This window comes from Pleurodeles waltl, chromosome 10 (assembly GCF_031143425.1).
Source record: "Pleurodeles waltl isolate 20211129_DDA chromosome 10, aPleWal1.hap1.20221129, whole genome shotgun sequence".
In the NCBI taxonomy this organism is placed as follows: domain Eukaryota; kingdom Metazoa; phylum Chordata; class Amphibia; order Caudata; family Salamandridae; genus Pleurodeles; species Pleurodeles waltl.
The window spans coordinates 456,910,577-456,936,705 of NC_090449.1; the positions used below are offsets into that span (position 1 = coordinate 456,910,577).

At 40.7% G+C, this 26,129-nt stretch overlaps 1 protein-coding gene and 1 long non-coding RNA gene across 3 annotated transcripts in view; one reads left to right on the plus strand and one right to left on the minus strand.

The window, feature by feature from the left end:
• Positions 1–26,129, plus strand: part of LOC138261617 (arf-GAP with GTPase, ANK repeat and PH domain-containing protein 3-like) — a 2,246,054-nt gene that overhangs the window by 748,593 nt on the left and 1,471,332 nt on the right. For both annotated transcript variants that reach the window (XM_069210744.1, XM_069210743.1), the window contains exon 8: positions 5,083–5,238. In XM_069210744.1, coding sequence (XP_069066845.1) covers positions 5,083–5,238 — 156 coding nt within the window. The remainder of the gene's footprint in view (positions 1–5,082; positions 5,239–26,129) is intronic.
• Positions 1–26,129, minus strand: part of LOC138261618 (uncharacterized) — a 286,479-nt gene that overhangs the window by 189,101 nt on the left and 71,249 nt on the right. The gene's annotated exons all lie outside the window — the stretch shown is intronic.

A 26,129-nucleotide genomic window follows, 5' to 3' on the forward strand; every position in this document is an offset into this window, starting at 1 on the left:
ATGATCTGCTTATCATAGAAACTATCCTTAACTTGATTAAATCCTATCTTAATGACAGATTAACCGTCATATCTATTCCCAGTTCTCCACCAGCTAACACACCATAAAGATGAGTTCTGCAGTGATCAATGTCTGCACCAAACCACTTTTGGAACTTTCAACCCCATATGCTACCATAGTATTTGCAATGCTTGGATAATCCTCAGACTGCATAAACTAAATGACCTTGAGCACTCAAAATGAATGACGACTGTGTCAACGATATCAATAAATGGATAATAGAGGGTCACCTCAACAGTACAAAAACAGACAGCTTAATCTGCGGAGAATGGAAACACCACTAACAAAGTCGACTGAATGAAGAATGCCACAAACAGCTTGCTCCGAGGTACAAAACTCCCAAGATGCCACAAGGGAACCAGCTGACCAAAACAACATTCCATACCATGAGGACACTCTAATGCACCTTTCCTTATCTTGGATTTATGCAGAAGCTCCAACAAACACTTCACTCATTCAGTCACTTCTGGACTATGTCAATGGACTATACTTTGTAGTATCACTACCTACTCTGAGACTGTTCCAACAAATTCACAATACAGTAGCAAGTGAACTTCTACACTTTACAATTCATAGCCATATGTCATCACCTCTGAAGCCTCTGCACTCGCTGCCTATTGGCAGAAGATCTACGTTCAAATGATTGTGCATAACACACAAGACATTAAACTGACCTGGACTAATATTGTTATAGTGGAAACCCAAGAAATATTCCCATAAAAAGATGGTATGCTTCAGATTGGTACCATAACTAATTGTTTTCCCTTTAGGAAATAAAATGTTCCACTTTCTCCTTCCAAATTGCCAAACTATGGAATTGATCCCAGCAAAACACTTTGAGTTTAAAAGGGTGATGAAACTGTAGCTGTTCCCTACTTTAATCTCTGAGTCCAAAATAGAATAGGGATCTCTCTATGAAAGGGAAGTGGGTGACTGAGAAACTAGAAATATTACAAACACCTGACCTAAACTTTACAGTATCTCAGAACAGAATATCTAACACATCATCAACAAAGATGGAATGCTAAGTCACATCCTGAAACAAGGATAGAAACCTGCTTTTGAAGTGGATACTTCTTCTAACCACAGGTTCCTCAGCTTGTGAATAGCCCCAGGGCACCAGACTGGAACTGGAGATTTTTCATAGAGTTGCTCATGCATGTCTATAGGTGCAGACATGCTGTTCTGCGTAAGATACATCATGTCCCAGAAGTGACACCACCTTCAGCCGCTGGTGTCAGTTCCTTTTCAGTCTGTTTTTTCAGTGCTTTCAGAGGTGGATCCGGAGTATACTCCCAAACGTTTTCTTATTCTTTGACAATTTTTTCCCAAATCGTTTTCACAGTGTGCAAGGGAAACATCCCTTACCAAAATGACAGGTTTTAAACCTTTCAGGGACAATCACAGGCAGATGTCTGTGACGGACCCCCCATGAGGCATGTCTGAAGTATCTTGGGTCTTTGTATGACTTTAAGTATTTCAAGGTCTATCCCCAGATGTACCCAAAAGACCTGCAGGAATACACAGCAAGCTGGACGTCACTGAACACTGTCAAAAGACATGTAATAGCTGTTCCAGTTTGAAGTCAGTGACGCCAACCAGTTCCCATTCTCAAGCCGGGCCCATGAAAGATCTTCTTTGCACTCCAAGACTTCAGGTAATTCAAAATCATGGTATGACTGAGTGGGATTCTTCTATGTCCTGTCAGTCGCAACCAGAGAAGTAGTAGGGATGTGCCTCTTGATCTCTTGTCTCCTACAGAGTAACCAATTCCGAACATTGTCTCAATTATCTCTGATTTTCTGGGTCCATCTGTGACACCACAACAAATAGAGGCTTTGATGAAAGCCATGTTCCAGATTTTCCGCACCCTTCCTGTTCCCTGTGGTGTACCTTCAAGGATCCAAGTTCACCTCCATTCAAATTCCTGTTGGCATATTCGTCCTTGTTGCCATCTGTGCCTCTCGACCACGCTGTGGGGTCTGCCCAGATGCCGGGGCTATGCCCAACCTGACTCTGACCCTGGTGCCACCGTCCACTTTGGTGGCTCCTACTGCATTAACACATGTCCAACGCTACCGAAGCTGGAGGAGGACCATTGTTTTTTTTATTTATTTTTGTCTGACTCCAAGGCAAACCTGATATGACCTTGACCGAAGTCAAGTTTCCCACAACATTTAATGCAGATGGTCCAAACTCATTCTGCCTCTCATAGAAAGCTACCATTACCCAGAGGCTGGCTGCAAGTACTTCAAGACATTTTTATTTCAGACTCTGAACAGAGCACGGCATGGAAAATGTTACTAGAGATGATGGGGATGACACATCCCATTACTTTGACAATGAAAATATTTATATGGACCTTGAGGAGGCCAGTGAGCTGGACACTTCACCTTACACTAGTTTGAGTTTCCCTTCTGCCTCCAGGATCTTCAGCAGATGACTCAGCCTCTTTTATTGTGGTTATCCGTCATGCTGCGGAAGCATTAGGCTACAATTACCACCAATTGAGGTTAAAGTCAATTTCCAGAAATAAGTACTACAACCTGCGCAGGCTTCAAAAGAGTTGTTTAATGAATCCTTGACAGACACACTAATGGTCACTTGCACGCATCGATAAATAGGCAAACAGCTAAAAGACACCGACCTGCCCAAGGGGAGCTATACTTTCCTCAAGCAAAACCCAACACCTGAAGGTTTGGTGGGCCAGGTATTCACAAGTAGATTGAATCCTAACACTTTCCCAACTATGCTTCCTGGTGTGGAATCTAAACAGATGGGGGATTGGGGAAATGTTGTTTTCCTCCAACCGTCTCACCCTTCGATCTGTCAATATAACCGATCTCCTAGGGTGGTAGTCACATGAATTGTGGGATATGTGTAGCAAGATCTTGCTGGCAGTTCTGGACTAAAACCGCACAGATCTTGCTCAGCCAATGCAGGACGTAGGTACTCAGCGAAGTACGTCACCCACATTGGAATGGACACTACTGACTGCTTTGCAGGGCAGTCTGTACTTGCATGATGTTCCAGTGCCAGGAATGGATGTACTTCACAGTTTTTGTGGGGCTTCTAAGCATGGATATGTCACTTAACTGCACCAGTCTCTATCCAGATAGAGCAGGCTCACCACTTGAGCACTTCAAAGAAAGTAGGGCCGCAGCACACTCCTTTGGCCTGTCTGTGTCTTGAGGCACTATCCCTACCAATTTTGCCCCCTTGGAGGCTTCTGAAGAGGCTTGGCTCGGATAATACCAAGACCCACCTCCACAGCAATGGACATCCCAGTCCTTTCGAGGTGGCGGTAGTGAGATCCAGCCAACAACGACCAGGCCCTCAGGGACAGCGTACTACCAGTCCCTCCCCCTCCTGTTCCCAAACTGCTTTAGCTTTTCTTCCGCCGCAGATGGCCATCCAGTTGGATGACAGATGGGTTCTCCAAATAAGTCCAGCAAGGATATACCCTACCATTTCTATCCAAAGTGCTGCATATTCCACCTACATCAGAGCAGCTGTCGAAGAACTATTTATCCATTACGTGGGTGGAAGTCCAGGCTCTTTTGGACAAAGCAGCCATACAAAGGGTCCTACTATAGGAAATAAGGAACTGGGTGTTAATCCCAATATTTCCCTGGTGTTGAAAAAAGATAAAGACCTTCCTCATATTTTAGATCTTTGCCCTCTCTATTTCTTCCTGAAAAAGGACAAATTCAAGATGCTCTTATTGGTCCAGGTTCCATCTGCCCTGAATCCAGGAGACTGGAAGGTAACTCTGGACTTGTAGGTGACCTATTTTAACATTCCCAACCTGCATTTCCAAAGGCAAAGGTGCGGTTCAAGGTGGTACAAGAAATGTTTCAGTCTTCTGTGCTCCTCGTAGGCCTCTCCAGTGCCACTGATGTGTTCATGAACACTATGGCAGTCGTCACAAAAAATTATGGCAGTGATCACAGCACACCTTCGGAGGTCGGATATACTAGTCTTCCCCTACCTCGACGACTGTCTGCTGAAGGAGGGCTTGCCACAGGCAGTTGTGGACCTTCTACCAATGATGGTGGATCTCTATCGTCTTCTCGATTCCTGTGCCTAGGTCACACCTGACACCTGTGAAGCAGCCTCTGTTCACAGCAGCAGTTCTAGATAAGGTGGAGTTTTGAGCTTTCTTTATGGTTCAGCAAGTCTAGGACATTTGGGTTATGATCCTGATGTTTTAGCCTCTGTCCTGTGACTCAGTGACAATAGCTCTGAGATTTCTTGACCGCTTCCATCTTGCTTGTGAATTATGCCTTATGGCATACAAGAGCTCTGTAGTGGAATCTGAAGTCTCAATGGGCTCAGCATCAAGGGACCCTGTCTGATTCAATTCAGGCTTTGAAGAAGACTGCAAAAGGTGTGCAGTGGTGGCTGCTCAACTGCAGTTGGAGCCATGTCAAACTCCCCTTCCTACCCTACCCAGAGCTGACAGTGGTGAGGAACGCATCGCTGCCGGGTTGGGGAGGTCATCCAAACGAAGTGGAGGAGATCAGGTGACTATGGTCTGCTGCAGAGGCCAGCTTCTACATTAATCTGTTGGAGTTACAAGCCATTCCCTTGGCGTTAAGTACAAAAACGTAGAGTCTGCAGGAACGTACAATAAACATCAGAATTAACTTGACCAAAGTAAGCAAAGGTAGTATCTTTTTCATTTTACGGATTCTTAATTTAGTAGAATTCGGCCGCTAAAATAGTTCGGCAAGTATAAATATGAGGCAAGCTGGAAGAATAGGTAATCTCTTATTTTTTCACAGAGAAAGCCAGAGTCAGTCCACTGGGTATGAAAAGGTAATGACTGGTGCAGATCACTGTACAGAGTTAATTGGATCATGTAATTGTAATTTGCAATCTGGCATTGTTGAAGATTGCATAACTCATGTTGACGGGGACTTTTACCCGAATGTGCTTGTTGTCTAGATTTTGAAGAGTCTCTTCTTTATAACGTTTATAATGCCATTAAAATGTTCTCTGTTGTCTTTTACCTTACAGTCCACAAATGGTACGGGTGGCTTTAGTGATTATTCCTCTTCTGTTCCATCTACTCCAAGTATGAGCCAGAGAGAGCTGAGGATTGAGACAATTGCTGCTTCTAGCACCCCCACACCTATACGTAAACAGTCAAAGCGTCGCTCCAACATCTTCACAGTAAGTAGTTTAATATGGCACTTGTGCACAAGTTGCTTTACAACATTGAGAGTGAATTTAGGAGAGAAACTAGGAGGAAGCGTAAGATAACAACATTGCAGGGAAGATAAAGAGGAGGGAGTTTTGACTGATTTGCAAGAAAGATCGAAGTTGGTGAGATCAATTCTGTTAAAGATAAATTAGCCTTGTCTCATGAAATAAGATGTAATAAATTGTGGCTTGAATACACAGCCACGGGAAACTTATAAGAGGAGTCCCAGAGAGATGGTAGTAAGGGATATGATAGACACCATTAAAGATTCTAAGGATGGAGTATGTTTTTTTTTTCTGTCAGACACCTTGTGAGCCTTAGGATGGCATGTCACAGACAAAGGATAGATGAATGGAAGTAGTAGAGCCTCTTAAAGTGGAAGATGAAGTTTGAGTCTAGAAAGTAACTGGGAATTTGAGTCTGAGAAGATAACTGAGTGGGAAAGCCTCATTGAAGTTTGGGTGTGAATGGGAGGCCTCCTCTGTGGATGTGTGTGATAGTGAATGTTTGACTTGGCTTGACTAGAAAAACGGTGATCCCTGTGTGTGTCCTGGTCTTGTCATCAATCAGCTTGCTGTGAGGATCGCCTTTCAGATGGCAACACCTATTCCTGAAAGCCTCTGTATACAAAATCTCAAACAAATCGGGCATGACTGACACATTCTTTTTGCAACAAACTATATTTCAAAGTGCATCTTCAAATTAAGCAATACAGTATCCCATTCTTATTAACTACTTAATTCGTATGTATATTTAAAATGATCAACACTATGGTGCAAGCAGTCATTTCAGACCTTGTTAACCAAGATTCATCCCGTTTTCCAAGAATTTATGAAGAACGTGTTTGACGGGCATGTTTTCCTAACTAGGCCTTCTCGAATAGAGAAGTCAGCTTTCAAGTACAAGTTTCAAACTATTGTATTTAATTGAAGAAACAACTGTAGAAGCCAGCTGTCATCAAACTACAGGTTCAATCTTTGAGAGTCACAACAATTCTCAATTTCTTCTCTATATCCGTGTTTAGTCTGAGCCATTTAAATTAGTTGCGACTTTTTGTTGCATTTGACCAAATATGCCCTTCTCCTGGCTCCCCTAAAGCTTCATCTTGAGCTACTGTTTTATATCTTATCGTGAAGTTCGCTCACAGATTTCATTTGTCAGGATTCCCATATTAGCGTATTTTGTAGAAGTTTTGCAATTACGTTTACCTCCAGATAGATGTGTGCTGCTGGTTTTCAATGGGGTGCTTCGTTTTGCCCTGGATTAAAGAGAAGTAAGCATTTCCTACTTGCAAGGCGGCTTTTCTAAATCCAATTAATGTCACATGTACAGCTTGTAAAATACATTAGGATGCCTGGTTTTCTAACAAACTGGATTTCTGATGATCGATCTCCAGTTCCGTATTCCACCTGTCTCTGAGGACCCCCACAATCTTTGTTTGTAGGTATGGAGTTGAGGAAATTATAATCCTGACGTAAACCGTTGAGGCTTACATAGCAAGGGTCATTGGGCAAACTGTGTAACGCTTGCTTTTTTAACTCAAAAACAAATTATGTTTGACAAGCCACCCTAGAGATTATTCTACAAGGTGTAATATTTGGGTAGCATTCTGCTGGCCGAGGCTCATGTGTCATGTTTAATATACAGCTGCTGCAACCTTTTGCAAGGCTTCTATTGACATAGGTGATGAAGTGGTGCTATTGTTAAAAGCTCGTCTTGCATGTGTACTGCTTTCTGTTCTTATTTTAGCTTGTAGAACTGAGAAGGTTACCATGCTGGGAAATAAAAAGGTTACATAATTGCACTAGTATTTTTCCTGCCGAGATATCCTTCTCAATTTAAATTGCAAGTTTACTTTAGTTGGTCAAACATTCCAGGACATCTATGCATTTTAAACAAACAGAGCAGACTTTAACAATTCTGTTCCAAAGTCCTGAATGTTAACATAGCAGTGTTGAAGACTTGGTGTTACAGGTAACTAACATGTCCTTATTATCTTGTGCCAATGAGATTGTTCTAAGTTATATGATTTTATTTCAAATAATATTCTATCCTGGCAGTACCATCCATTTAAAAGAAACAATTCCTGCACCCTCTCTCCATGCATTGAGAGTGGCAAAGCAGAAGGTAGCAAATCCTTTAATGGCCGCCAACTCCTTTGTTTATAACGTCTACTGCCTTGTGATGAGCAACAGATATTACTTGTAGAGCTCAATAAATTTAAGAGGGAAACTTTGCTTACATGCAGCTTTCACTTGCCCCTACACCCTTTATTTACCTTGTTTGTAATGCCCTCACGTTTTTGTGCTGAGACTGTTCATCGATTTCTTTTTCCCATTGCATTCATGTTTACATTTCTGAACACTTAACTACAGCATCTGCCTTTTCTAACATGAGAGCATCCTACAGGCTGGACACTAGGCAGAGAACAAGCATCCACCTGTCTTCAGAGTGGCTGTTCCACAGGGCAGTAGCAACAAGTATTTACTACAGAAGCCATTGAAATCAGATTTCCGGTGGATGATGTAGCTCTCCAAACAACAAAATGCTATTTTATCTGAAGTGCTCAAAAGTATCTTAGTATTCCTGCCTTTTATGCCTTCTGTTTTTTATACACCTTGCCTCATCATTCATTTTTTTGGCTCTGCCAAGAGAAATAAATGCTCAGTAACTATTGAGTAAACCTAAAGTGCTTTTTGTTGTTTCCTTTTTAAGGGAATGCCAATTTCTAGCGTGTGTATTTCCATCTCTTTGTAGAGCTCCATTTCCTTTTTCACTTGAGCTTCCAAAAGCAATAGAAAATTATACCACCGACATATTATAAAGACCAGTGGTTTACAAAATTACATGTAATGTGTGAGTTCAGTGAGTAGTTTAAGGAATACATACAGGGATGTGGAATTTAATAAAATATCTACTTGTCCATGGGCCAGGTTGCTTCATAAATCTTCTTGTCCTGTAAAAAAATCTACTTGTCCTTTTGGTGCCATGTAGCGCAGCAACAAATTATGGCAGCAATCTCATTACATAAGAGCTCTGACAATAACATCTCAGATTATGCCAGGACTAATACTATAGTAGGGCTGTAATACTAGCAATTTCCTTATTTTGCCATCTTTTCGCAGAACAACATACTTTTGCTTGAGGTACCGGTAGGCAATAGTTCCAAGGTTGCAATGCCCTTTGAGTCTGTGTTAGCGTACTGACATACATGTTTGGAAATTTACTCCTGACAAGGGCAGAAGTAAAGCTTCTTCCATGGTTGGAGGGAAAGTGAACTTGTACACGCTAAATAGATTTTCATATGAGTAAATCTACACAGTAAATTTACACATGCATATTTGCTTGTGCTAAAATACCGTCCACAGATACTTTCTAGTAGCACGGTTTTCTAGTCTGCTTCTTTAAATTCCTGTGAATTCATGAAATAAGTTAATATGCACTAATACAAAGACATATAACATGGGCGCTCTTTTGTGACTTTCTTTAAGAACTTTGGCCTTAACTAGGTCTGGTGTTAACCAAGACCTTTTGTTTTTATTAAAATTCTATCTCTCTCTTGCTATACATATATCGGCTGGTTTCACTGTGAGTGATAGCAATCTGCTCATTCACAAGGAGCCTATTGGCACACAAAGTAATTTTGTTCAGTGCCAGTAACTACTGTGTTCATGTGTTTTTTTTTTTAGACCACAAAATATTTTTGCCAATGTTTATTACAGTGGTGAGGACTATGCAGTTCCCACAGCAGTAACATTTTACAACAGCCATGGCAAAACAAGACACACATTGGTGGACAGTTTTTTGGTTTTGTCAATGTCAGACTTATTAGGATTGGTAATTCTTGTTTATTTTCCTGTTTCCCATAATCTTGTTTAGACTGGGTACAATCACTTTCCGTTATGAATATTTTTGGGAAATACTAGCATGCATCAATACATTTTACTACATGATGCTTCAAAGAAATGGCACCTAAAATTTCACAGTAGTTTAGCAAAACAGTTTTCTCCTAGTCACATTTTTTTTAACATTTTATTTTGAAAGCAAAGAATTATCAATTTTGCTTTCACGTTTCTGCAAATATTTGCATTTAACCAGAGAGCATTCTCTGAGTTTTATATAGAGCCTTCTATTGTTAAACTTTGCAAACGTGCATACAGTTTTTTTCACTGGAACAACAATCAGTAGTGCAGTCTGAACTTGTAACATTTATTTACAGCATTCTTCCTATTAATAAAAGCTTTGCATTAATAAACCATAAATACAAGTTGGAACAGCTTGGAACCTCTATTTCCAGTGGGTGTAACACTGGGCTGTCACACAACATCTGCATTTTACAGAAGACAGCCTAAGACCACCAACTTGTCAGATAGCATACTGTTCTCTTTGCACTATCCCGAGCTTACGGTGGTGACAGATGTATTGTCAGTAGCTTAGTGCAGAGCTCTGTGAGAGTTGGAGATCAGGGGTCAGTGGTCCCCAGTGAACGTAAACTCCACCTCAATTTCATAGAGTTTTGTGGCATCCTGCTCCTTCTGAAAACTTTTCTCCTGTTCAACAGCAGGAGGCCACTGCTGATCCTTATGGACAACGTGACTGCCATGTGGTACTTCAATACGCAGGGTGATGTGGGGTTCTTCACCTAGGGGTGGCACAGGACGTTTTCAACCAGTGGGGTATGCCACTGCTGAAAACGTGTAGTTTCAAGACTATTGCATGCTGGAGTTCCTATCAAGAGGATCCCTAGAGGATGCATTCTGCATGCAGTGGTGCACAGGACTTAGGTACACGATTCCACCACTGCCTCTTATGCCATGGGTTCTTGTTTGACTTCTCATGATGCTGTATTAAACAGAAATTGAAACATTTTCAGACAGTTATACAGTGAGTGTGATTAATTTTCAGAAAGATTTTGATTAGGAGGATGGTGGCAGGACAGCAGCTTTTCTTCATACTGTAGTGACTTGAATCATGTGAGGATGATATGACTTCCTTCTGTATGTGCAGGGATCACAGCTTCTGGGTGTTACATGCTGCCACAAACACTATATGATAGTCTTCAGCCTTTTAGTGACATTTGCACCAAAGTAACAAGGAATGGAGAAAGCCAAATATCCTGAGATGAGTCCTAGAACAATATATTCTTTGTAGGATTTTAAATTGGATATTACACACACCTATAGCCTCTCCCACTGTAATAGCCACCCTCTATTCCAATAACAATATAATTTCTGCCCCAATCTTTGTGACCCACAGGCCTCCATTTATAGGAATAAAGTACTTCACATCTGAAACTCTATTAGTCTCCTTCTTCACAATCGCCTAAGTAGAAGACAACACTTCACACTTGAAATATGGCCCTCTTCTCAGTCTTTGTCCCTTATGCTTTGTTCTTGAATACTGCTCCCCTGGTGTTCTAAAAATGTTATCCATCCAGCGTTCAGGGGATGGTTCCTCTCAAAGGTGAAGAAGCTGATTGTCGTACACCTCCTAAAAAACCCTCAGTCCATCCATCCCAGTTAATTAATGTCACATTTCCTCTTTTGTACCACTTTTTTCCAGTTTTACATTTTCTTCAGAAGATATAGGCGAGAGAATTCGGTCCTGAAGAACAAGAGTATAAGAAAGGGAGAAAAAGAAATAGGTGGTTGCTAGTGGGGACATCACACTGTTCATCATTGTTCTCTTTCTTGGATGTAGAGTCAGCTTCTTATGCATATAACATGGAAAAATTTGATTTAAATAAAATATGGGCAGGGTAATCAGACACAAGCGCCAATAATGCAGCAAGTGAAATACAGTGAGCTGACATTCGTATCATACACCATTCCACAATCAGAGTCATAAAATCTTGCTCTTGACTGCATATCAGATTAATACTTAGCAAGACAGTGTCCATGTGTTTCGCTAACACCAAATGTTTTGAAAATTGTATGTATTTTTCATGCTTTGCCATTGTGTTATGGACAGAGGCAGAGAATTTTTCTATAGAGTTAAAGTGCCATGTTTTGATCAACAACAAAGACCATTTTTGAACAATGGGCATGTTTCACTGCTGACAACATGAAAGTCACCAATTGGCTTGTGGAAGACAGCAGCAAGTAGTCCTCCTCCCATGAAGATAAGAAATTCATGCTCTGCCATAATAGAGAAAGCAGAAGGGCACTGGTGGAAGCCAAAATGGGTTCCAGGTTGGATTATGTCAATACATGGTATCTGGACACGCTAAAGGGTAAACATAACACTTTCAAAGCATTTAAGAAGATGCAAATTGAGCTGGTGTCTGGGGTTCTCATATTTAGCCAAGCCACCCCCTTGTTGAAGAACATACATTGGCATCTAGTAGAGGCCAGGGTCCTACAGTTTGGTACAGTGTGAAGCTGAAACTCTTGGCAATTGCACACTTTATATTTCGAATTCTGAGTGAGCGCTATTACCAATCTTAGATCATTGTCTTTGTTGACTCCTACCTTCAGGAATTATTTGGTGCTCTTCCCGAGAAGTATTCTGGAACATTTGATCTTCTAAAAGGCCTTGAAAAGCTGGATATTTCCATAACTATCAGTCCATTCACGCCAGGTAGAGGCCCTATTGCTTTCCCTCCACTTGTCAACAGAATCCCATATTTCGGGTGTACAAGTGCTCCTTGATAAATGTGCTATGCTGTGAAGGCCCCTGGCATGCTAATCTGAATCGATCCCTTAGGGCCTGATTTAGAAGTCGGCATAGGAAAATACTCTGGCATAAACCTGATGGATATCCCGTCTGCCGTACTATGATCCCATTCTATCCTATGGGGATTGTAATATGACAGACAGGATATCTGTCACGTTTGTGATGGAGTATTACTTCAACTGACATCTGCATCAGACTGTAAGTTTGTATGCACTCATCAGTACATATATTCATCAATGAACAAAAGCCCTATGTATCACTATACTAGTTGAGATCTGCTGTGAAGAGTCCCATACCAGCTGATCTACATCCATCGCTAAGCTGGTAAACACTCATTAGACCATAAACTGAGGCAGAATCAAATGCAATGTTTTCTGGTGCCTGTTGTACACATCCATCTTCTGAATAAAATTGTTAGGTTCTAAGTGAGAGGGAACACATCAGATGCACTCAGAATGTATTCATAGATTGCTGTGCCATAGATCGTATGTCAATACATAGACTACCACTACATTAAAAGACCCGTGGTGGGGTTGGTGGCCCACAGAGGGTTGAGTGCAATGCCTGACAAAAGGCCATGCCCAGAGGCCAGCATCTGCTGCACATAGCCAACGACTGTCTATAGGCCAGGCCTTGTGTCCAAACTCCATTGCACATGACCAAAGGTAGGTGTTTGTTCAGGGTCTGGCCTTGGGTGTAGCCCATGCTCCACATGGACAAAGCCCACGCACAGTTAGGATTGACTGTAATTGGCGTGTTAATTGCAAGGAACAATTAGATGTATTATATGATTTATTTTTTAAAACAACTTTTTCTGAAAAACAAGGGTTGAAGTGATGTTATAGTTAGCTCTGGTTATAAGACCTTAACATATACCTAAAATAAAAACCTTACAAATTCACTGAAAAACACAGTTAAAGTTAAGGTTTGATTACAAGCCCAAACTTAAAATAACCCTCTGAAATTTGCGAGATATTGTTAGGTGTATTTACCATAACTTGCACTCCTGTCATGTACTGATTATGACCTCACATACAAAATTATTCGTGACATGTTAAATGACATCACTGATGGTATCTTAGATGACATCCTTGCTAACATAATTGTTAAACATATTCACTGGTACTGCTTTTAACATTAGTTTTGATTTCTCTAATGATGTGAATAATGAATTTAGATATTTACTTTATATGAGTATTTTTTTCCAAATAAGTTGTTAGAGCACTTTTGAAAAGTATAGAATAGATTTTTATTGGCTAAGTGTGTTATTTTCCACCATAATCGTGACTGTCTTGTTCTGCAAAAATATTTGAATGCTTTCATTGGTTATATGGGTGTCTGGGGGAGCTCTGCACTGTGTGAGATTATATAATGAGGTAGGGGCTTGGGGTTGAGATGATACTTTTATGTTTGTTTGGGTGAGGTAGGTGTTATTGTATTTTATTTGGCAGTAGTATATAATGGTATATTTGTTAATGAGTATCCTAGTAAGACTGTACCTATTCTGTTTTGTTAGGTCTTTGCTCTAGGCGGCGAGCATGTATTGTCTTAAATAGAGACATTCTGTATCTACATCGTGGGCTTCAGCTGGCCCTTCGTCGCTCCATTTTTGGTTATCCCCTTTTGTCAAGGGCATGCATACGTCATGCCTCCTCCTGTATTTAGCCCTCCCCGAAAGCACCGTCCAACTGCTTCTAAGTCTACACAGTGGCCATTTTCATCCATTGTTTCGGGACTACTTTTTCTTTTTTTAAATAGATGACCGTGTGTGTATCAGACAGCACTGTCTGTGGATGCAGGACTCGTCACACAATGTATTTATGGCAATTTGTTTTTGAGCAGGACTGTTCCTCTGCATGTACAATGCACAAAGATGTGTATTCAGTCCGCACAGTGGACAGTTTAGTATACTTTTACACTGCACACCTGTCCTTCACGCTGCGTATCCACTCTTTCAGTACCGGACTGGCAGAGTTGCGTGCGATTTTCAGCCTGGCAGCACTGCATGTGTTCTCAGCCTAGAAGCATTGCAGGTGATATCAGCCTGGCAAGATGTCAGGCTGCCACCACCATGGGTGATCTCAGACAGGAAGAGATGCAGGTGATCTCTAAATTGGCATAATTGCACATGATTTTTCAGCTGTGCAGCACTGATGGTAAATTTAGGTTGGCGGTTATCATGGTGATCTCTAAAATCAAAGCAATGCAGGCGACCTCAGTCTTTCAGCGCTGCAGGTGATCTAAGATTGGCAGCAGTGAAGGTGATTTCGGCCTTGCAGATCGGATGGTGGTCTCCACAGGAGCATCATAGCAAGTGTTCTCAGGTTGGCAGGTGATCTCCATCTGGCAGGTATATGGGTAATCTTAGCATGGCAGCGCATCAGGTGATCTCAGATTGGAAGTTATGATAGTGTTCTCTAACATGTTAGCACTTTAGTTTAACTCAGGATGGCTGCACAACAGGTGATTTCAGTCTGGCAGCATTGAATGTAGTCACAGGCCGACAGCACTGCAAGTGATCTAGCAAGGATCTCATGATGGCAGCAATACAGGTGACGATCTCACAAGTACATCATATTATTTTACGGCCTACCTTTTTCAATTATTTTCTCTCTTCCATGTCAGACAATAGTTCTGTGTAAGGGGACGGAGAAAGAGTTGCACTCGAAATTAAAGCATTAGTTAAACAAAGGCCTCTCTCACCACCTCCTACACCGCTCCCCATACAGAGATGCACTTGACAGACTGGCACAATCTGAACTCCCATTTCTTCTTAGCCACAAGGTCGTGCCCACGTGCAGTTGATATGCCATGTGTACTCACCACCCATGACCACTTGTGCGAGAGGGGAGTTCCTTCTACCAGCTGGAGGACTGGGGAAGCGGGTCTGATCAGTTTCAGTGTGCTGTTGACACTGCCTGTATCAATATCAGCCAATAAGAGACAACGCATCTGAATGTCAGGGAGATCGGGGTGCCCGCAGGGTACGGTTATGCTCTAAACATGTACAGAGACATCATTAGGCGTGTGTCTTCAATGCATTTTTGGTATACTGTACAAAAACGTTTTAAATCAATTTCGGCTGCATTGCAGGTAGCATGAAAAACATCTCTGTTGCCTTAAGCAGATTGATTGTTTTATTAATGGGGTGGGCTAGTGTTGGTGCACTTTTCCTTAAACTTGTCCACATTCACTAATGTCACTGAGGACTGCAACAATTTTTCTTTCACCTTTCGTTGCACATTTTCCTATAAAAAGTTTAAATTGTCCTATGTGAATCTGACATACATATGGTATGCATCTCCCTATGAACCAAAAGTCCTGACAGAGGAATCAGATTTGCACGTGACCGAGTGAACTTTCAAACGCACCGCTATGTCCTGAAATGTGAAGCAGGGACCGTGCAGCCTAGAAAGGCTGACTGCCATCAGACAAATCCTTTTGTTTGTTTTTTGACATTCATGTGCCAATATCTGAAGCACTGACTGAACTGTTAGTTGTTAAAAAAAAACCCATAAAAACGAGCCCTAACCTTGGCTTTGAATTGGTGTGATCCTGGTCAAATTATTTGTATTTCACCTCCTTCACTTTCCATACCAGCGAAGCTGCCACCACTTAAAAACAAGCATTTGCAATAGAGCTATTGGCATTCTAAATTTATAACTGGACTTTGCTTGCCTCATAAATCGGTCAACCCTGCCTCATAATTTAATCTTTTCCTGCCATATAATTCCATTGGCCCTGCATATAACTAAAGCACTTCTATTTACCTTCTTCCTCTTTCTGTCATAAAAATGAAAATTGTGCTATTTGACATCCTAATTTAAATCTGCCATGCTAATTCCAATAGAATACCACTTTCACCACCCGACCATCAGAGGTGCTGGCTGGCTAACACAATGCCCCAAAAAAAGACACAAGACAGCCACAGAGGAGAAATAATCTAGAAGGGTCACCTAAACATATCAAGAATGTTCAAACATTCATAATGTAATAAGGATGTTAAGTTGGCCTGAATCATGGTCATAATTGTAATAAGGAGAGATTATTAAAACATATTCAATTATCATACAAACCGTTATCAGAAATAAACTTTTGGCATTAGAATCTAATTCTCAAAACACTGTCTAGAAGGCACCACAACAAAAAGTATCATTTGTAAGACACATGGTCATGTAAATATATTGTTAGCCTCTAGAGGGCATAACCCTACAGGGAAAAAAATAGGCGAAAGTAATGCAGTGCAAACATATACTTAGCCCCTAGAGGGTGTTTTTAGAGCTAGCAGGTATACTGCAATGAGATTACAAACAAGACCTTCAAAACAAAACTGAATGGTGTGAGGAGTTATTATTTTGGGGTCCCCAGAAACTTAGTGTGGGGACCCAGAGATGATGTAGACAGAGCGTTTTGAAGGTGGTCCCATTGTCCTAGGACCACCACAGGTTGAGTTATGAGCAAACATGTTTTGTTAAAGTAATGCTCTGCAAAGCATTATAGGGTGGGTTTTTGTGCCACAGATATTATAGTATGTTGACTGCAAAGCTCAGAACAGCCCCTAGAGGACACTACAATGAAAATAGCTTTTGGAAGAAACATGGTCATGTAACCATACAATCAGCCCTTAGAGACCATAACCACCTTAAAAATTAATGGGAGAAAGTAATGCAGTGTAACCATATATTTAGCCCCTAGAGAGTGTAGTGCATTACACATTTTCAAGGCTAGCAGGCCTATTGGAATGATAATACAAACAATACCCATAAAACATAACTTCGTCCAGCTATAAAACAATAGTTCTAGCCATGAGAGGGTTTAAAAAGATAATGAATGGTGGTAGGGGTTATTATTTTGGAGTCCCCACTAACATAGTGCGGTAAACCAGAGAAGATATAGACAGAAAAAGCTCATTGGGTCAATGTTTGGAAGGTGGTCATATTGTCCTAGGATTACCACAGGCTGAGTTATGAGCAAAAATGTTTTGTAAAAGTAATGCACTGCAAAGCATTATTGGACAAGCTTCCATGCCACAAATATTTTAGTATGTTGATTTAACTAATGCTTAGAACAATCCCTAGGGGACACCACAATGAAAATAGCATTTGTAAGAAACAAGGTCATGTAACTATATACTTAGCCCCTAGAGGGTATACCCACCCAATAAATGGCAATGAATAATGCAGTGTAACCATATATTTAGCCTCCAGATGACATAGTGCATTAAACATTTTCAGGGGTAGCAGGCCTATAGTAATGATACTGCAAACAAGGCCTTTGAATCAGAAGCTATTCCCAGCTGTAAAAGAAAAACTCTAGGGTTGAGAGCACTTAAGAAGCCACTGAATGGTGAGAGGGGTTATTATTTTGGGGTCCCTACTAACCTAGTGTGGGGACCCAAAGATCACCTAGGCAAAAAGAGCACATTGTGGTGAATGTTTTGTGGGTGGTTCCATTGTCCTTGGTTATGTGCAAAAAATATTTGTAAAAGTAATGTCCTGCAACACATTATGGGGGTGAGTTTCCCAAGTGCAGTGCATATTGAGGTATTGACTCTCCCGCTGTACCGGGAGAGCCGCTTTTGCTTTGAGGATTTCCGTTTTATGTAAAGCATTTACCAATTTCAAGTGTTTTAAGGGAGAGCCACAAGAAATTACTCTGACTAGGTAACTGTGTACAATGCGACCAGCGCTCCAATACCGCCCATCAAGTTCACTGTGTTGTGCCTGTTCGTGCTGTGAGTGCCATGGCCGCCATGTAGCACGAAGGGGAGAGACAAAAGTAAAAAATAGTTCACCCACGCTGAAGTATATAGGCGATCGTGCAATAATTCATGTAACAGGGGCAGTCTACAGTGTGTAATAAAAACAGCCTCAAGGCGAGACAAATGTAAAGCATTTACCAGTGACATCAAGTAATTTTTGAAAGGCAAGCCAGGAACGAATGAAAGTGATGGGTGTGGTTAAATGATCACATTACTTGCAACAGGTCCAAAGCACTTGCACACTCTAACTAAAAACTCTTTAAAACTGTGGTGAAGTGCCACGGGCCAAAAAATGCTCCTTATGTAGAGTTGTCTTCCCTTATATTATTATGTTTATCGAAGCATCAGACATTTTCTTTCTAACAATTCATCAACCCACCCCAAATTCGCATTACAATTTTGTGTATTGCTTTTTGTGGCATGTTGTCAATGGATACATTTTTGTGTTTATATATTTGTGTTTACCACTGTTAATATTTAAATTTCATTTTGATCACAAACACCTGATTTCTGCCTATCTGAATCCCCCAGTGTCTCCAAGGCTTACCGTATATTTTAAACCGTAGGACCAGGTAGAGAATGGCACATTACACAATCCGCTGGTGATGCCGAGATGAGAGCAGACCTCACCTGGTACAGAGTGCGCAAGACTGTGCTGATAAGCCATTAGCACTAACATCACATTGCCAATGCCTACAGCTCTCCAGATGACGTGACCTATAGACTGTGCCAGTGCTTGTTTGATTTATCAGCTGCTATGTGGTCCTATGACACTGGTGGAATGTTTATATTACACAGGAATGTTTTTAAATCATCTTGTAGTATAAGTTTGAGTTTTTTACTTTTTACAGCACCTTGTATATTATGGTGGCTTTTTCAGTTGGTTATGGTGCATGTGTGGTCGTGAGACAATGGGTGTCTTTGTCTATGTTGGCATTTTTATATTGGTTTGTGATAGATGCCGTCTGTCTCAATATTGCGGCATGTGTTTTAAAACCAAGGTTTTTTTTGGTTGGATTGCACTGGGTTAATGTTGGTAAAGCTATAATTACATGGTGTACATTACTTGGATTCATAATGCTACAAATAGTGCACCATTAGTTACAACAGTATTTTAGGTAACAAAGTACATTTTAAACTACTTGAAAATAATTTGATAGAATGAAAATGAGTATTGGTACCTTTAGATGTTATTATCACTGAGACCAGTAGTCGTGTCATCAGTGGTATCATTTCAGGTGTCATTTGTGATGGCATATAACATGTTAAAGGATGTCATGTTAAGTCATACGCAGCGCTTGATGGGGCACAAGTTATGGTTAGTTTACTTAATATAACTGATTAATTTAGTGTTCTTTTTAGGTTTTGATTTCAATATATAACTTCACTTTAACTGTACTTTTTTACAGTCATACATGTAATTGGATATATAGACCTGGTCACACATCAGGTCTCTCCATCGCGGAATTACATGCTCACTCCGCCATGCTCTTGCCAACCACCACCTAGTGATCTATAGAAATAATAACAAAGGCTTTCATTATCAGTGTGACAGACTTCACAACCAGACTTTCTATGAACATACACCTCTGTCTGTGATAAGGAGCATGTGTAGGTCCAGTAACGATATCTGATGACATCAACATAGTATTTAGAGAACAAAGTCATGCCCTTCTACTAACTTAAGACACTTGATAGACTGTTTTATTTTATAACATCTGACGTTGCAAAACTGTGTTATTTATTTTATAAAGAAGTGTCTACATGTATACTTTAACAGTATATCAATAAGGAGCACTCTTGGTCAAACATTATGATTTAGGGTCCAGACAAAATAGACATAAGGAGATCCAAGTTTTCGAAGTGACTCCAGTATAAATTTTGCGCAGTTGGAAAAACTTCAGACCTTGGAACATTAAGCTAATAGGCTTACAAACTTCCATATGTTCCCGCCAGTTATATAAGTTCGCCCATGCCTTCAACAGGATCAACATGAAGAGATTGTTGCCATCTGTGTACAAGAGTATTTTGTTCTCTTCGTCTTTGGATATGAAACTGAAGTCACAGAAAAGATTTAAATGATAAATAAAAGGTGATAAGGAACCAGGGACGACCTTGGCATTTTCTCAATACATAAACTACACTATCGAGGACATTATTGATGACATGGGATGTGATTTCTCAATACCATCAAACTCATTGATGATCATTTTAATTTAATGTATATTTTATAGTCTCTGCCTCCATCAGTAGACAGAGGTGGCAAATATTTAGATTTCAAGGAAAGTAAAAGTTGTCCTCTGGGCAGTGAAGGTCTAAGGGTTTCATGTAAATGTTTTCTTTATGCATAAATTAGAGACTTAGTGAATGTGGTTGAGGTTGTACAAGAGCAGATTATATTCTTAGCTTTAACCCAAAAAACTGTACAAGGGTGTGTACAGATGCAGGAGTATATTACATCTTGGCTTGGAGAAGACTTAAAAATACTGAATTGCTGATTCCAAGGTAGTCATCCACCTTAAAATGCATATAGTGACAGTGTGCCTGCTTTGCAAACTGATTACGGTCCGCAGGCTGTGGTTATTTTGCTTTCTTTAGGATATGAAATTGAATGTGATAATCCACCTGTACAGTGTGACCTTCTATTCAAATTAAATGTGAAAGATACAGTAGCCTGAAGACAAAGGAACATCAGGAGGGAGGGACTGGGGTATATGCCAAAAGAAGTAAACTTAAGTGAGGTAAAAGGTGCAGTTTGAGTGATCCAGTATAACACCAGGTTGCTTCTGTCATAATTGTGAGTTTATGCTAGACCCTTATTAAAATAACTATGGGGGATTTGTACTAAAGGCACTGTTTTCTGAAGGTATCAACAAAACTCCTGTGATACTAAAAGACTTCACTGCACCCTTGAGAAAACTCTAGCAAACTTCACGGCTACCTTATAAATGGCACCCAACACTTGTTAAGATTTGTTGAATGATATGCAGTCCTTTACAAAACTATTTAGATCACAGGGATGTCATAAATGAAGGACCAGAATAGCATGCAGTTGCAGTTACTATATTGTACCATAAATATGTTTTCATAATATGATGCAGACTGGGTTTCCATTCCGGCTCGGTTATTTTCAACTCTTTCCCTCTGCTATTGTGTGCTTCTATCAATTATGTGCACATGGATAGAGTGTAAAAATGTGAGAGCGTAGTTCCTAGGGCCTTTTGCTGCTTGTAGTTACATCCATGTAGTCTCTTGTGAGATGGTTGATAATCACCCATTTGGTTAAGGGAAACAAACCCCAATAGATGGAGTGTGAAAGTTTTTTTTTTTAGAAATTGATTCAGGACGTTTTCTGTCTGGTTACAGACTTCCTCCATTTTAGCTGCCAGATCATGATTCTTTATTTGGCTTCCAAGGCCCATGTGTTGATCCTTGTAAAGACTCCCTTGACAGTATGACACTGGCATTGTAACAATATTTGAGATCGGATTAGATGATGTGCAGGAGATGTGCTGTACCTTGTTCTGCTCCCAAACTGTACCCTTATCTATGCAAATTGAGCTCCAGGGTGTGGTTGGGAAGTGTCATTCATGTTTCAAAAATACCTCAACAAATGTCCAATGAATTTCACACCAGTCTCCTAATTTTAGGTATTTTCAACTGGGCTCTGTCAATATAGTTGTAGGTAATCCTTCCAGATGTGTGCTCTGTTTATAATTGTTAAGAGTGTTTTCCACTCTACTGTTGTAGTGGGACATTTTAACTTTTGGTTCAGGGATACTCCTGATAATGTGGCAAGTGATAGGGGTGAGGATGCTCACAATGTTGACTATCTGCAATGTGTTCATACTTAATAAACTAATAATAATGGACATATAAGACACTGTTTTGTGACTGATAAAGGTACCATCTCTGTCATGGAGGTCTTTTCTCTTGATATGACTGAGCACAGCAATTTCAAAATGCTCTACCTCACCATTAAATACCTGTGTGTCTTAGCTCCAATTACCTACAGAACAAAATGAAACAAGGATTTGCAATGCAATGGGTCTTGCATTTGCTCGAGTTAGAGCTATTAGCGTTTTAAACTCCTACCCGGACTTTTCTTGCCACATAAACTGAAAAGTAAAACAGTTCCACATAAGCGGGCCAACGGCCGCCATGAGCGCGAAGCAGACACACAAAAGGAAACAGAAGTTTGCTTGCAGTGAAACGTATCAGCAAAAGTGCAATCATCCATTTAAACGGCAAAAGTGCAATTATCCATCTAACAGGGTCAATGTCAGGGAAATCGCTCAATTACTGCCCAGCGGGATCGCACTGCCTACGAAATAAAAAGTAGTCCAGAAACCATACGGAAAATATCGAACTTCGTATGTTTTCAGTAGTTGGCCAGTGTGCTCGAGTAGGGCTAAACACTGGAAAAAGCATGACTTGTGCATGCCTTTCACTAATGAAATCTCGCGAATTTTAAAAGGCAAGCCCACAAACCAACTAAACTGAGGGACATGATATGGGTGTGGTTAAAAGCCCATAGAGAGATTACACCAGGGACAGAGCGCTTTGCACGCTTGACCCTAAAAAGAAGTTCGCTGGCAGTCAAAGTTATCGGCAGAAGTACAATTATCCATGTAACAGGGTCGATGGCCAAGGCAGTAACAAAATCGCCCTAAGGAGGGACAAACGTAACGCACTTACCAACGAAAACAAAGAATTTTTGAAAGGCAAGTCCATGAATGAGTGATAGTGATGGGTGTGCAGTGGGCGTGGTTAAAAGCCTAGATACATACCAACACATCAGAAAGGGAGCGCTTCCACGCTGCTACGCTCGACCTAAAAAAGGCATTACTTTCTGTATACAACCCATGTATGAAATGGAATATGTGATGATTGCAAATACATTTTTAGATGCACAATAATCTTTCGTGTATTGTAATAAAAGCACCCCTTCCGAGGTGGAATGATACACCAAAGAGCTGATACCATGATGTGAGAATACAACTCTTTTTGGGGGCTGAGGGGTGCTAGAGCCCACTCTATGCATGTGTAAAAGACAGTCAACAGCAGTTATTCCACCAAGCTGCGCTGGCGGACCAGACTTAAAAAAGAAACAATACCTTGATTTTGACAACTCGAAGAATTGGCTTTCAAGTGTATTTATCTTTATTTTAACAGCTCTCTAAAAGGTAGAAGTGTGACTTTGCCAGAAACGTATTTTCTAGCGCAGACAAATTAATTCACATGAGCTCGCTGCTCTGCAGGAAGGCAAGGAAAAAGAACTATTGAAATTATGAAAGAAGATGCATTTTCTTTGGTCATGTGTCCGTGCAGTCACATGCTCCAGACCTGGAGGATGTTCTGCGGATGCACACACTGGCTCTCAGCTCTCTTTCCTTTCCAAAACAGACTTCAGCTCTTAAGGACAACTGCTATTCTATGTATTTGTAATTCAGTTTCTTATTCATGAACTGCAAATATTCTGGTCTTTCTTAATGCAATAAAAACAGTAGACAACTAGTGCACAGTAACAAAAGAAATATAATTTCATTTGACTCCAACGCCGTTGCATCAAAAATAATGACTACATCTCTAGTGTATATAATTTGAAATTAGCCCAAGCACGAACACAATGGTTTGCAGTTACAGCAATTACTTCATCCTTTCCTTTCTCTTAGCATAGAAATCACCCCTCCTGAACAAGGTGGGAGGTTCCGGAATGGTAGCCTTACCTGCTGGCTCCCAGAACTCAATCTAAATCAGTTAAAGCTATTAGCGTTGTAAACTCCTAACCAGACTTTTCTTGCCACATAAACTGAGAAGTAAAACAGTTTCACATAAGGGAGCCGACTGCCGCCATGAGCGCAAAGCAAACACACAAAAGGGAACAGAAGTTTGTTTGCAATTAAACTTATCTGCAAAAGTGCAATTATCCAAGTAACCGGCAAAAGTGCAATTATTTATTTAATCGGCAAAAGTGCAAATATTCATGTAACAAGGTTGATGTCATGCAAAGCGCTTTACTACTGTCCAGCAAGATCGTGCTGCCTATGAAATGAAGAGAAAAAGTAGTGCAGAAACCATGCAGAAAATATGTACCCTAGTGTGTTTTCAGTAGTTGGCCGGTGCGCTCGAGGCAGGCTAAACACTTCAAAAGGCATGACTTCTGCATGCCTTTCACTAATTAATCAAGCTAATTTTAAAAGGCAAGCCCACAAACCAACCAAACTGATGGGCTTGACATGGGTGTGGTTAAATGCCCACAGAGAGGTTAGGTTACACCGGGGACAGAGCGTTTTGCACTCAACCCTAAAAATTATGTTAGACCAGTCTTTTTTACTCTGGCAACCTCAGTCTCTTCAAAATCGCCAAAAGGAACTGGAAGCCCTGAGGTGGCAGGTGCTTTACTGTTGGTAGACCTCACCTGTGAGCAATATGCCTCAATACCTAAGTAACTCCAAAAACCTGCCTGCCTTCAGAAAACAACAGAAATACATTCTACCTCTGAATTAGCCCGAAAATATACGTATAAATAATCTACCTACTGGCGGTTGCCAGCAGGTAGTTATAGATAGGACATAGTTTCCAGATGTAAAGTGCTTTTTTGATTTGCCAATATCTTTGGGACAGTCCAGCGAATCATCACAAAATTTTCCCCAAAATGTGCCATATAATCTTGTTGTGCATGGGAAGTTTCAAGGTAATCCGTCAAGCGGGGGCCGAGAAAAACAGGGGGGCAAAAAATGTGCATTACCCTGGTTCTAATCTGTAGGCACGACTACAGCCCAAACCACTGGAATTACACCAAATGTGCAGAATGGTAGCTTTCGGTACACAGATTACGCTTTTTGTAGTTTGGTGTCAATCCATTCCGTAGTTTAGAAGAAATTAAAGGGAAACCAAATTTGTATATCTAGAGGTGCAAAGGCTTTGCAAATCCTCACAATCTTGTGCAGAGAACTGATTGGCTGCCAACAGCCATTTTGAGATTCGACTCCAGACGTGTCTCAAAAATAAAAAAAGTCGCACATGCCCACCCCCCCACCCACACCTCATCACATCCCAGTGACTGACATCTTCCAGTGGCTCAAATAAATTAATATGGGTGGTCTGTCACACATTTGCAGTTCCACCTTGAAAATGATCTAATGAAGATGCTTGCAGAGGCACATTGGCAAAGTTATAGACACACAAGGTCACTGGAGTCATTTCCTTGACGTCATTTATGCAGCTGTAGTGTAGAAGATGCACTATACATTTACTCAAGGAGATAGCACTCACTAAATAGCCAGTAGAAAATATTTCAGTTTGGGAGACATTTTGCAGAAAACAGTGACCTCTTTTTGGATAAATATGCATGGAAGGATTCATTCTGGCACAATGCTCATTTTACAGAAATTTAACCTCAGCGGCAAGCACTTACACATACAAACAAAGCAGGTGCCTAAGTTGACGCTCCACTTCTGTAAAGTACTAATTAGCCTAACTTCATGTGCATGGGCAAGGAAAAGCAAAGGTTTTTATCTGCATTTCCACCTTGAAATGTTATTTGTAAACCTTGATGTAGGTGTTTGCATCCTTGCCTTTTTCGAGCGCAATATCTCATGTAGTGACTGTGACAAGTGGGTTATTTTTTTGTCAGCTGCTGCAGAGACCCTAACCCGCTGTGCATGGCCAAAGGCTGTGCGTGACACTGTGTTGGGTGGTTATAAGGAGATGGCCGCAGGCAATGCAGGCAACCCCTGCCACTGACGGTCAAGGCTGTGCGTGGTGGTTTGTTGAATTAACGTATAGTTAAAAAAAGAAAAACATTGCAATTTACTGGAATAAACAAAGGTTACAGGGTTGTTATGGTTAGGACATAGAATTTAAAAAACAAAAGGATACAGGGATGTTAAAGTAAGGCTCATATTTTAAATGTAAAAATTCACCTGTTATAGTTATCTCAAGTAACTATAACTTGTGCCCTAACGTAACTATAACTAGTGCCCTCACAATGCTTTGCTAACTACCCCACAAATGACAGCACTCATGACATCTTTGATAACATCATTGATAGTATCAATGTAATATAATCAATCAATCAATCGGGATTTGTAAAGCGCACTACTCACCCTTGAGCGTCTCAAGGCCCTGTGACATTTTTCACAAAAGAACTGTGCATGGCGGGGCATGAGTTTTTGCTACCTCCTCAGGGCACGAGTATTGGTCACTTGAGAACTCTACCGATAACAGGTGAATTTCTATGGTTTTATACGTTTAAAATGTGAGCCTAACTAAAACTTCCCTGTAACCTTTGGCTTTTAAGTAAATACACACACACACACACACATGTGTGTGTGTGTATATATGTGTGAATAAATATGCAACTGCATGCAAACTGTAAGGAAAAATCATTACTCGTGTACATGTAATCAATTTTGAAAC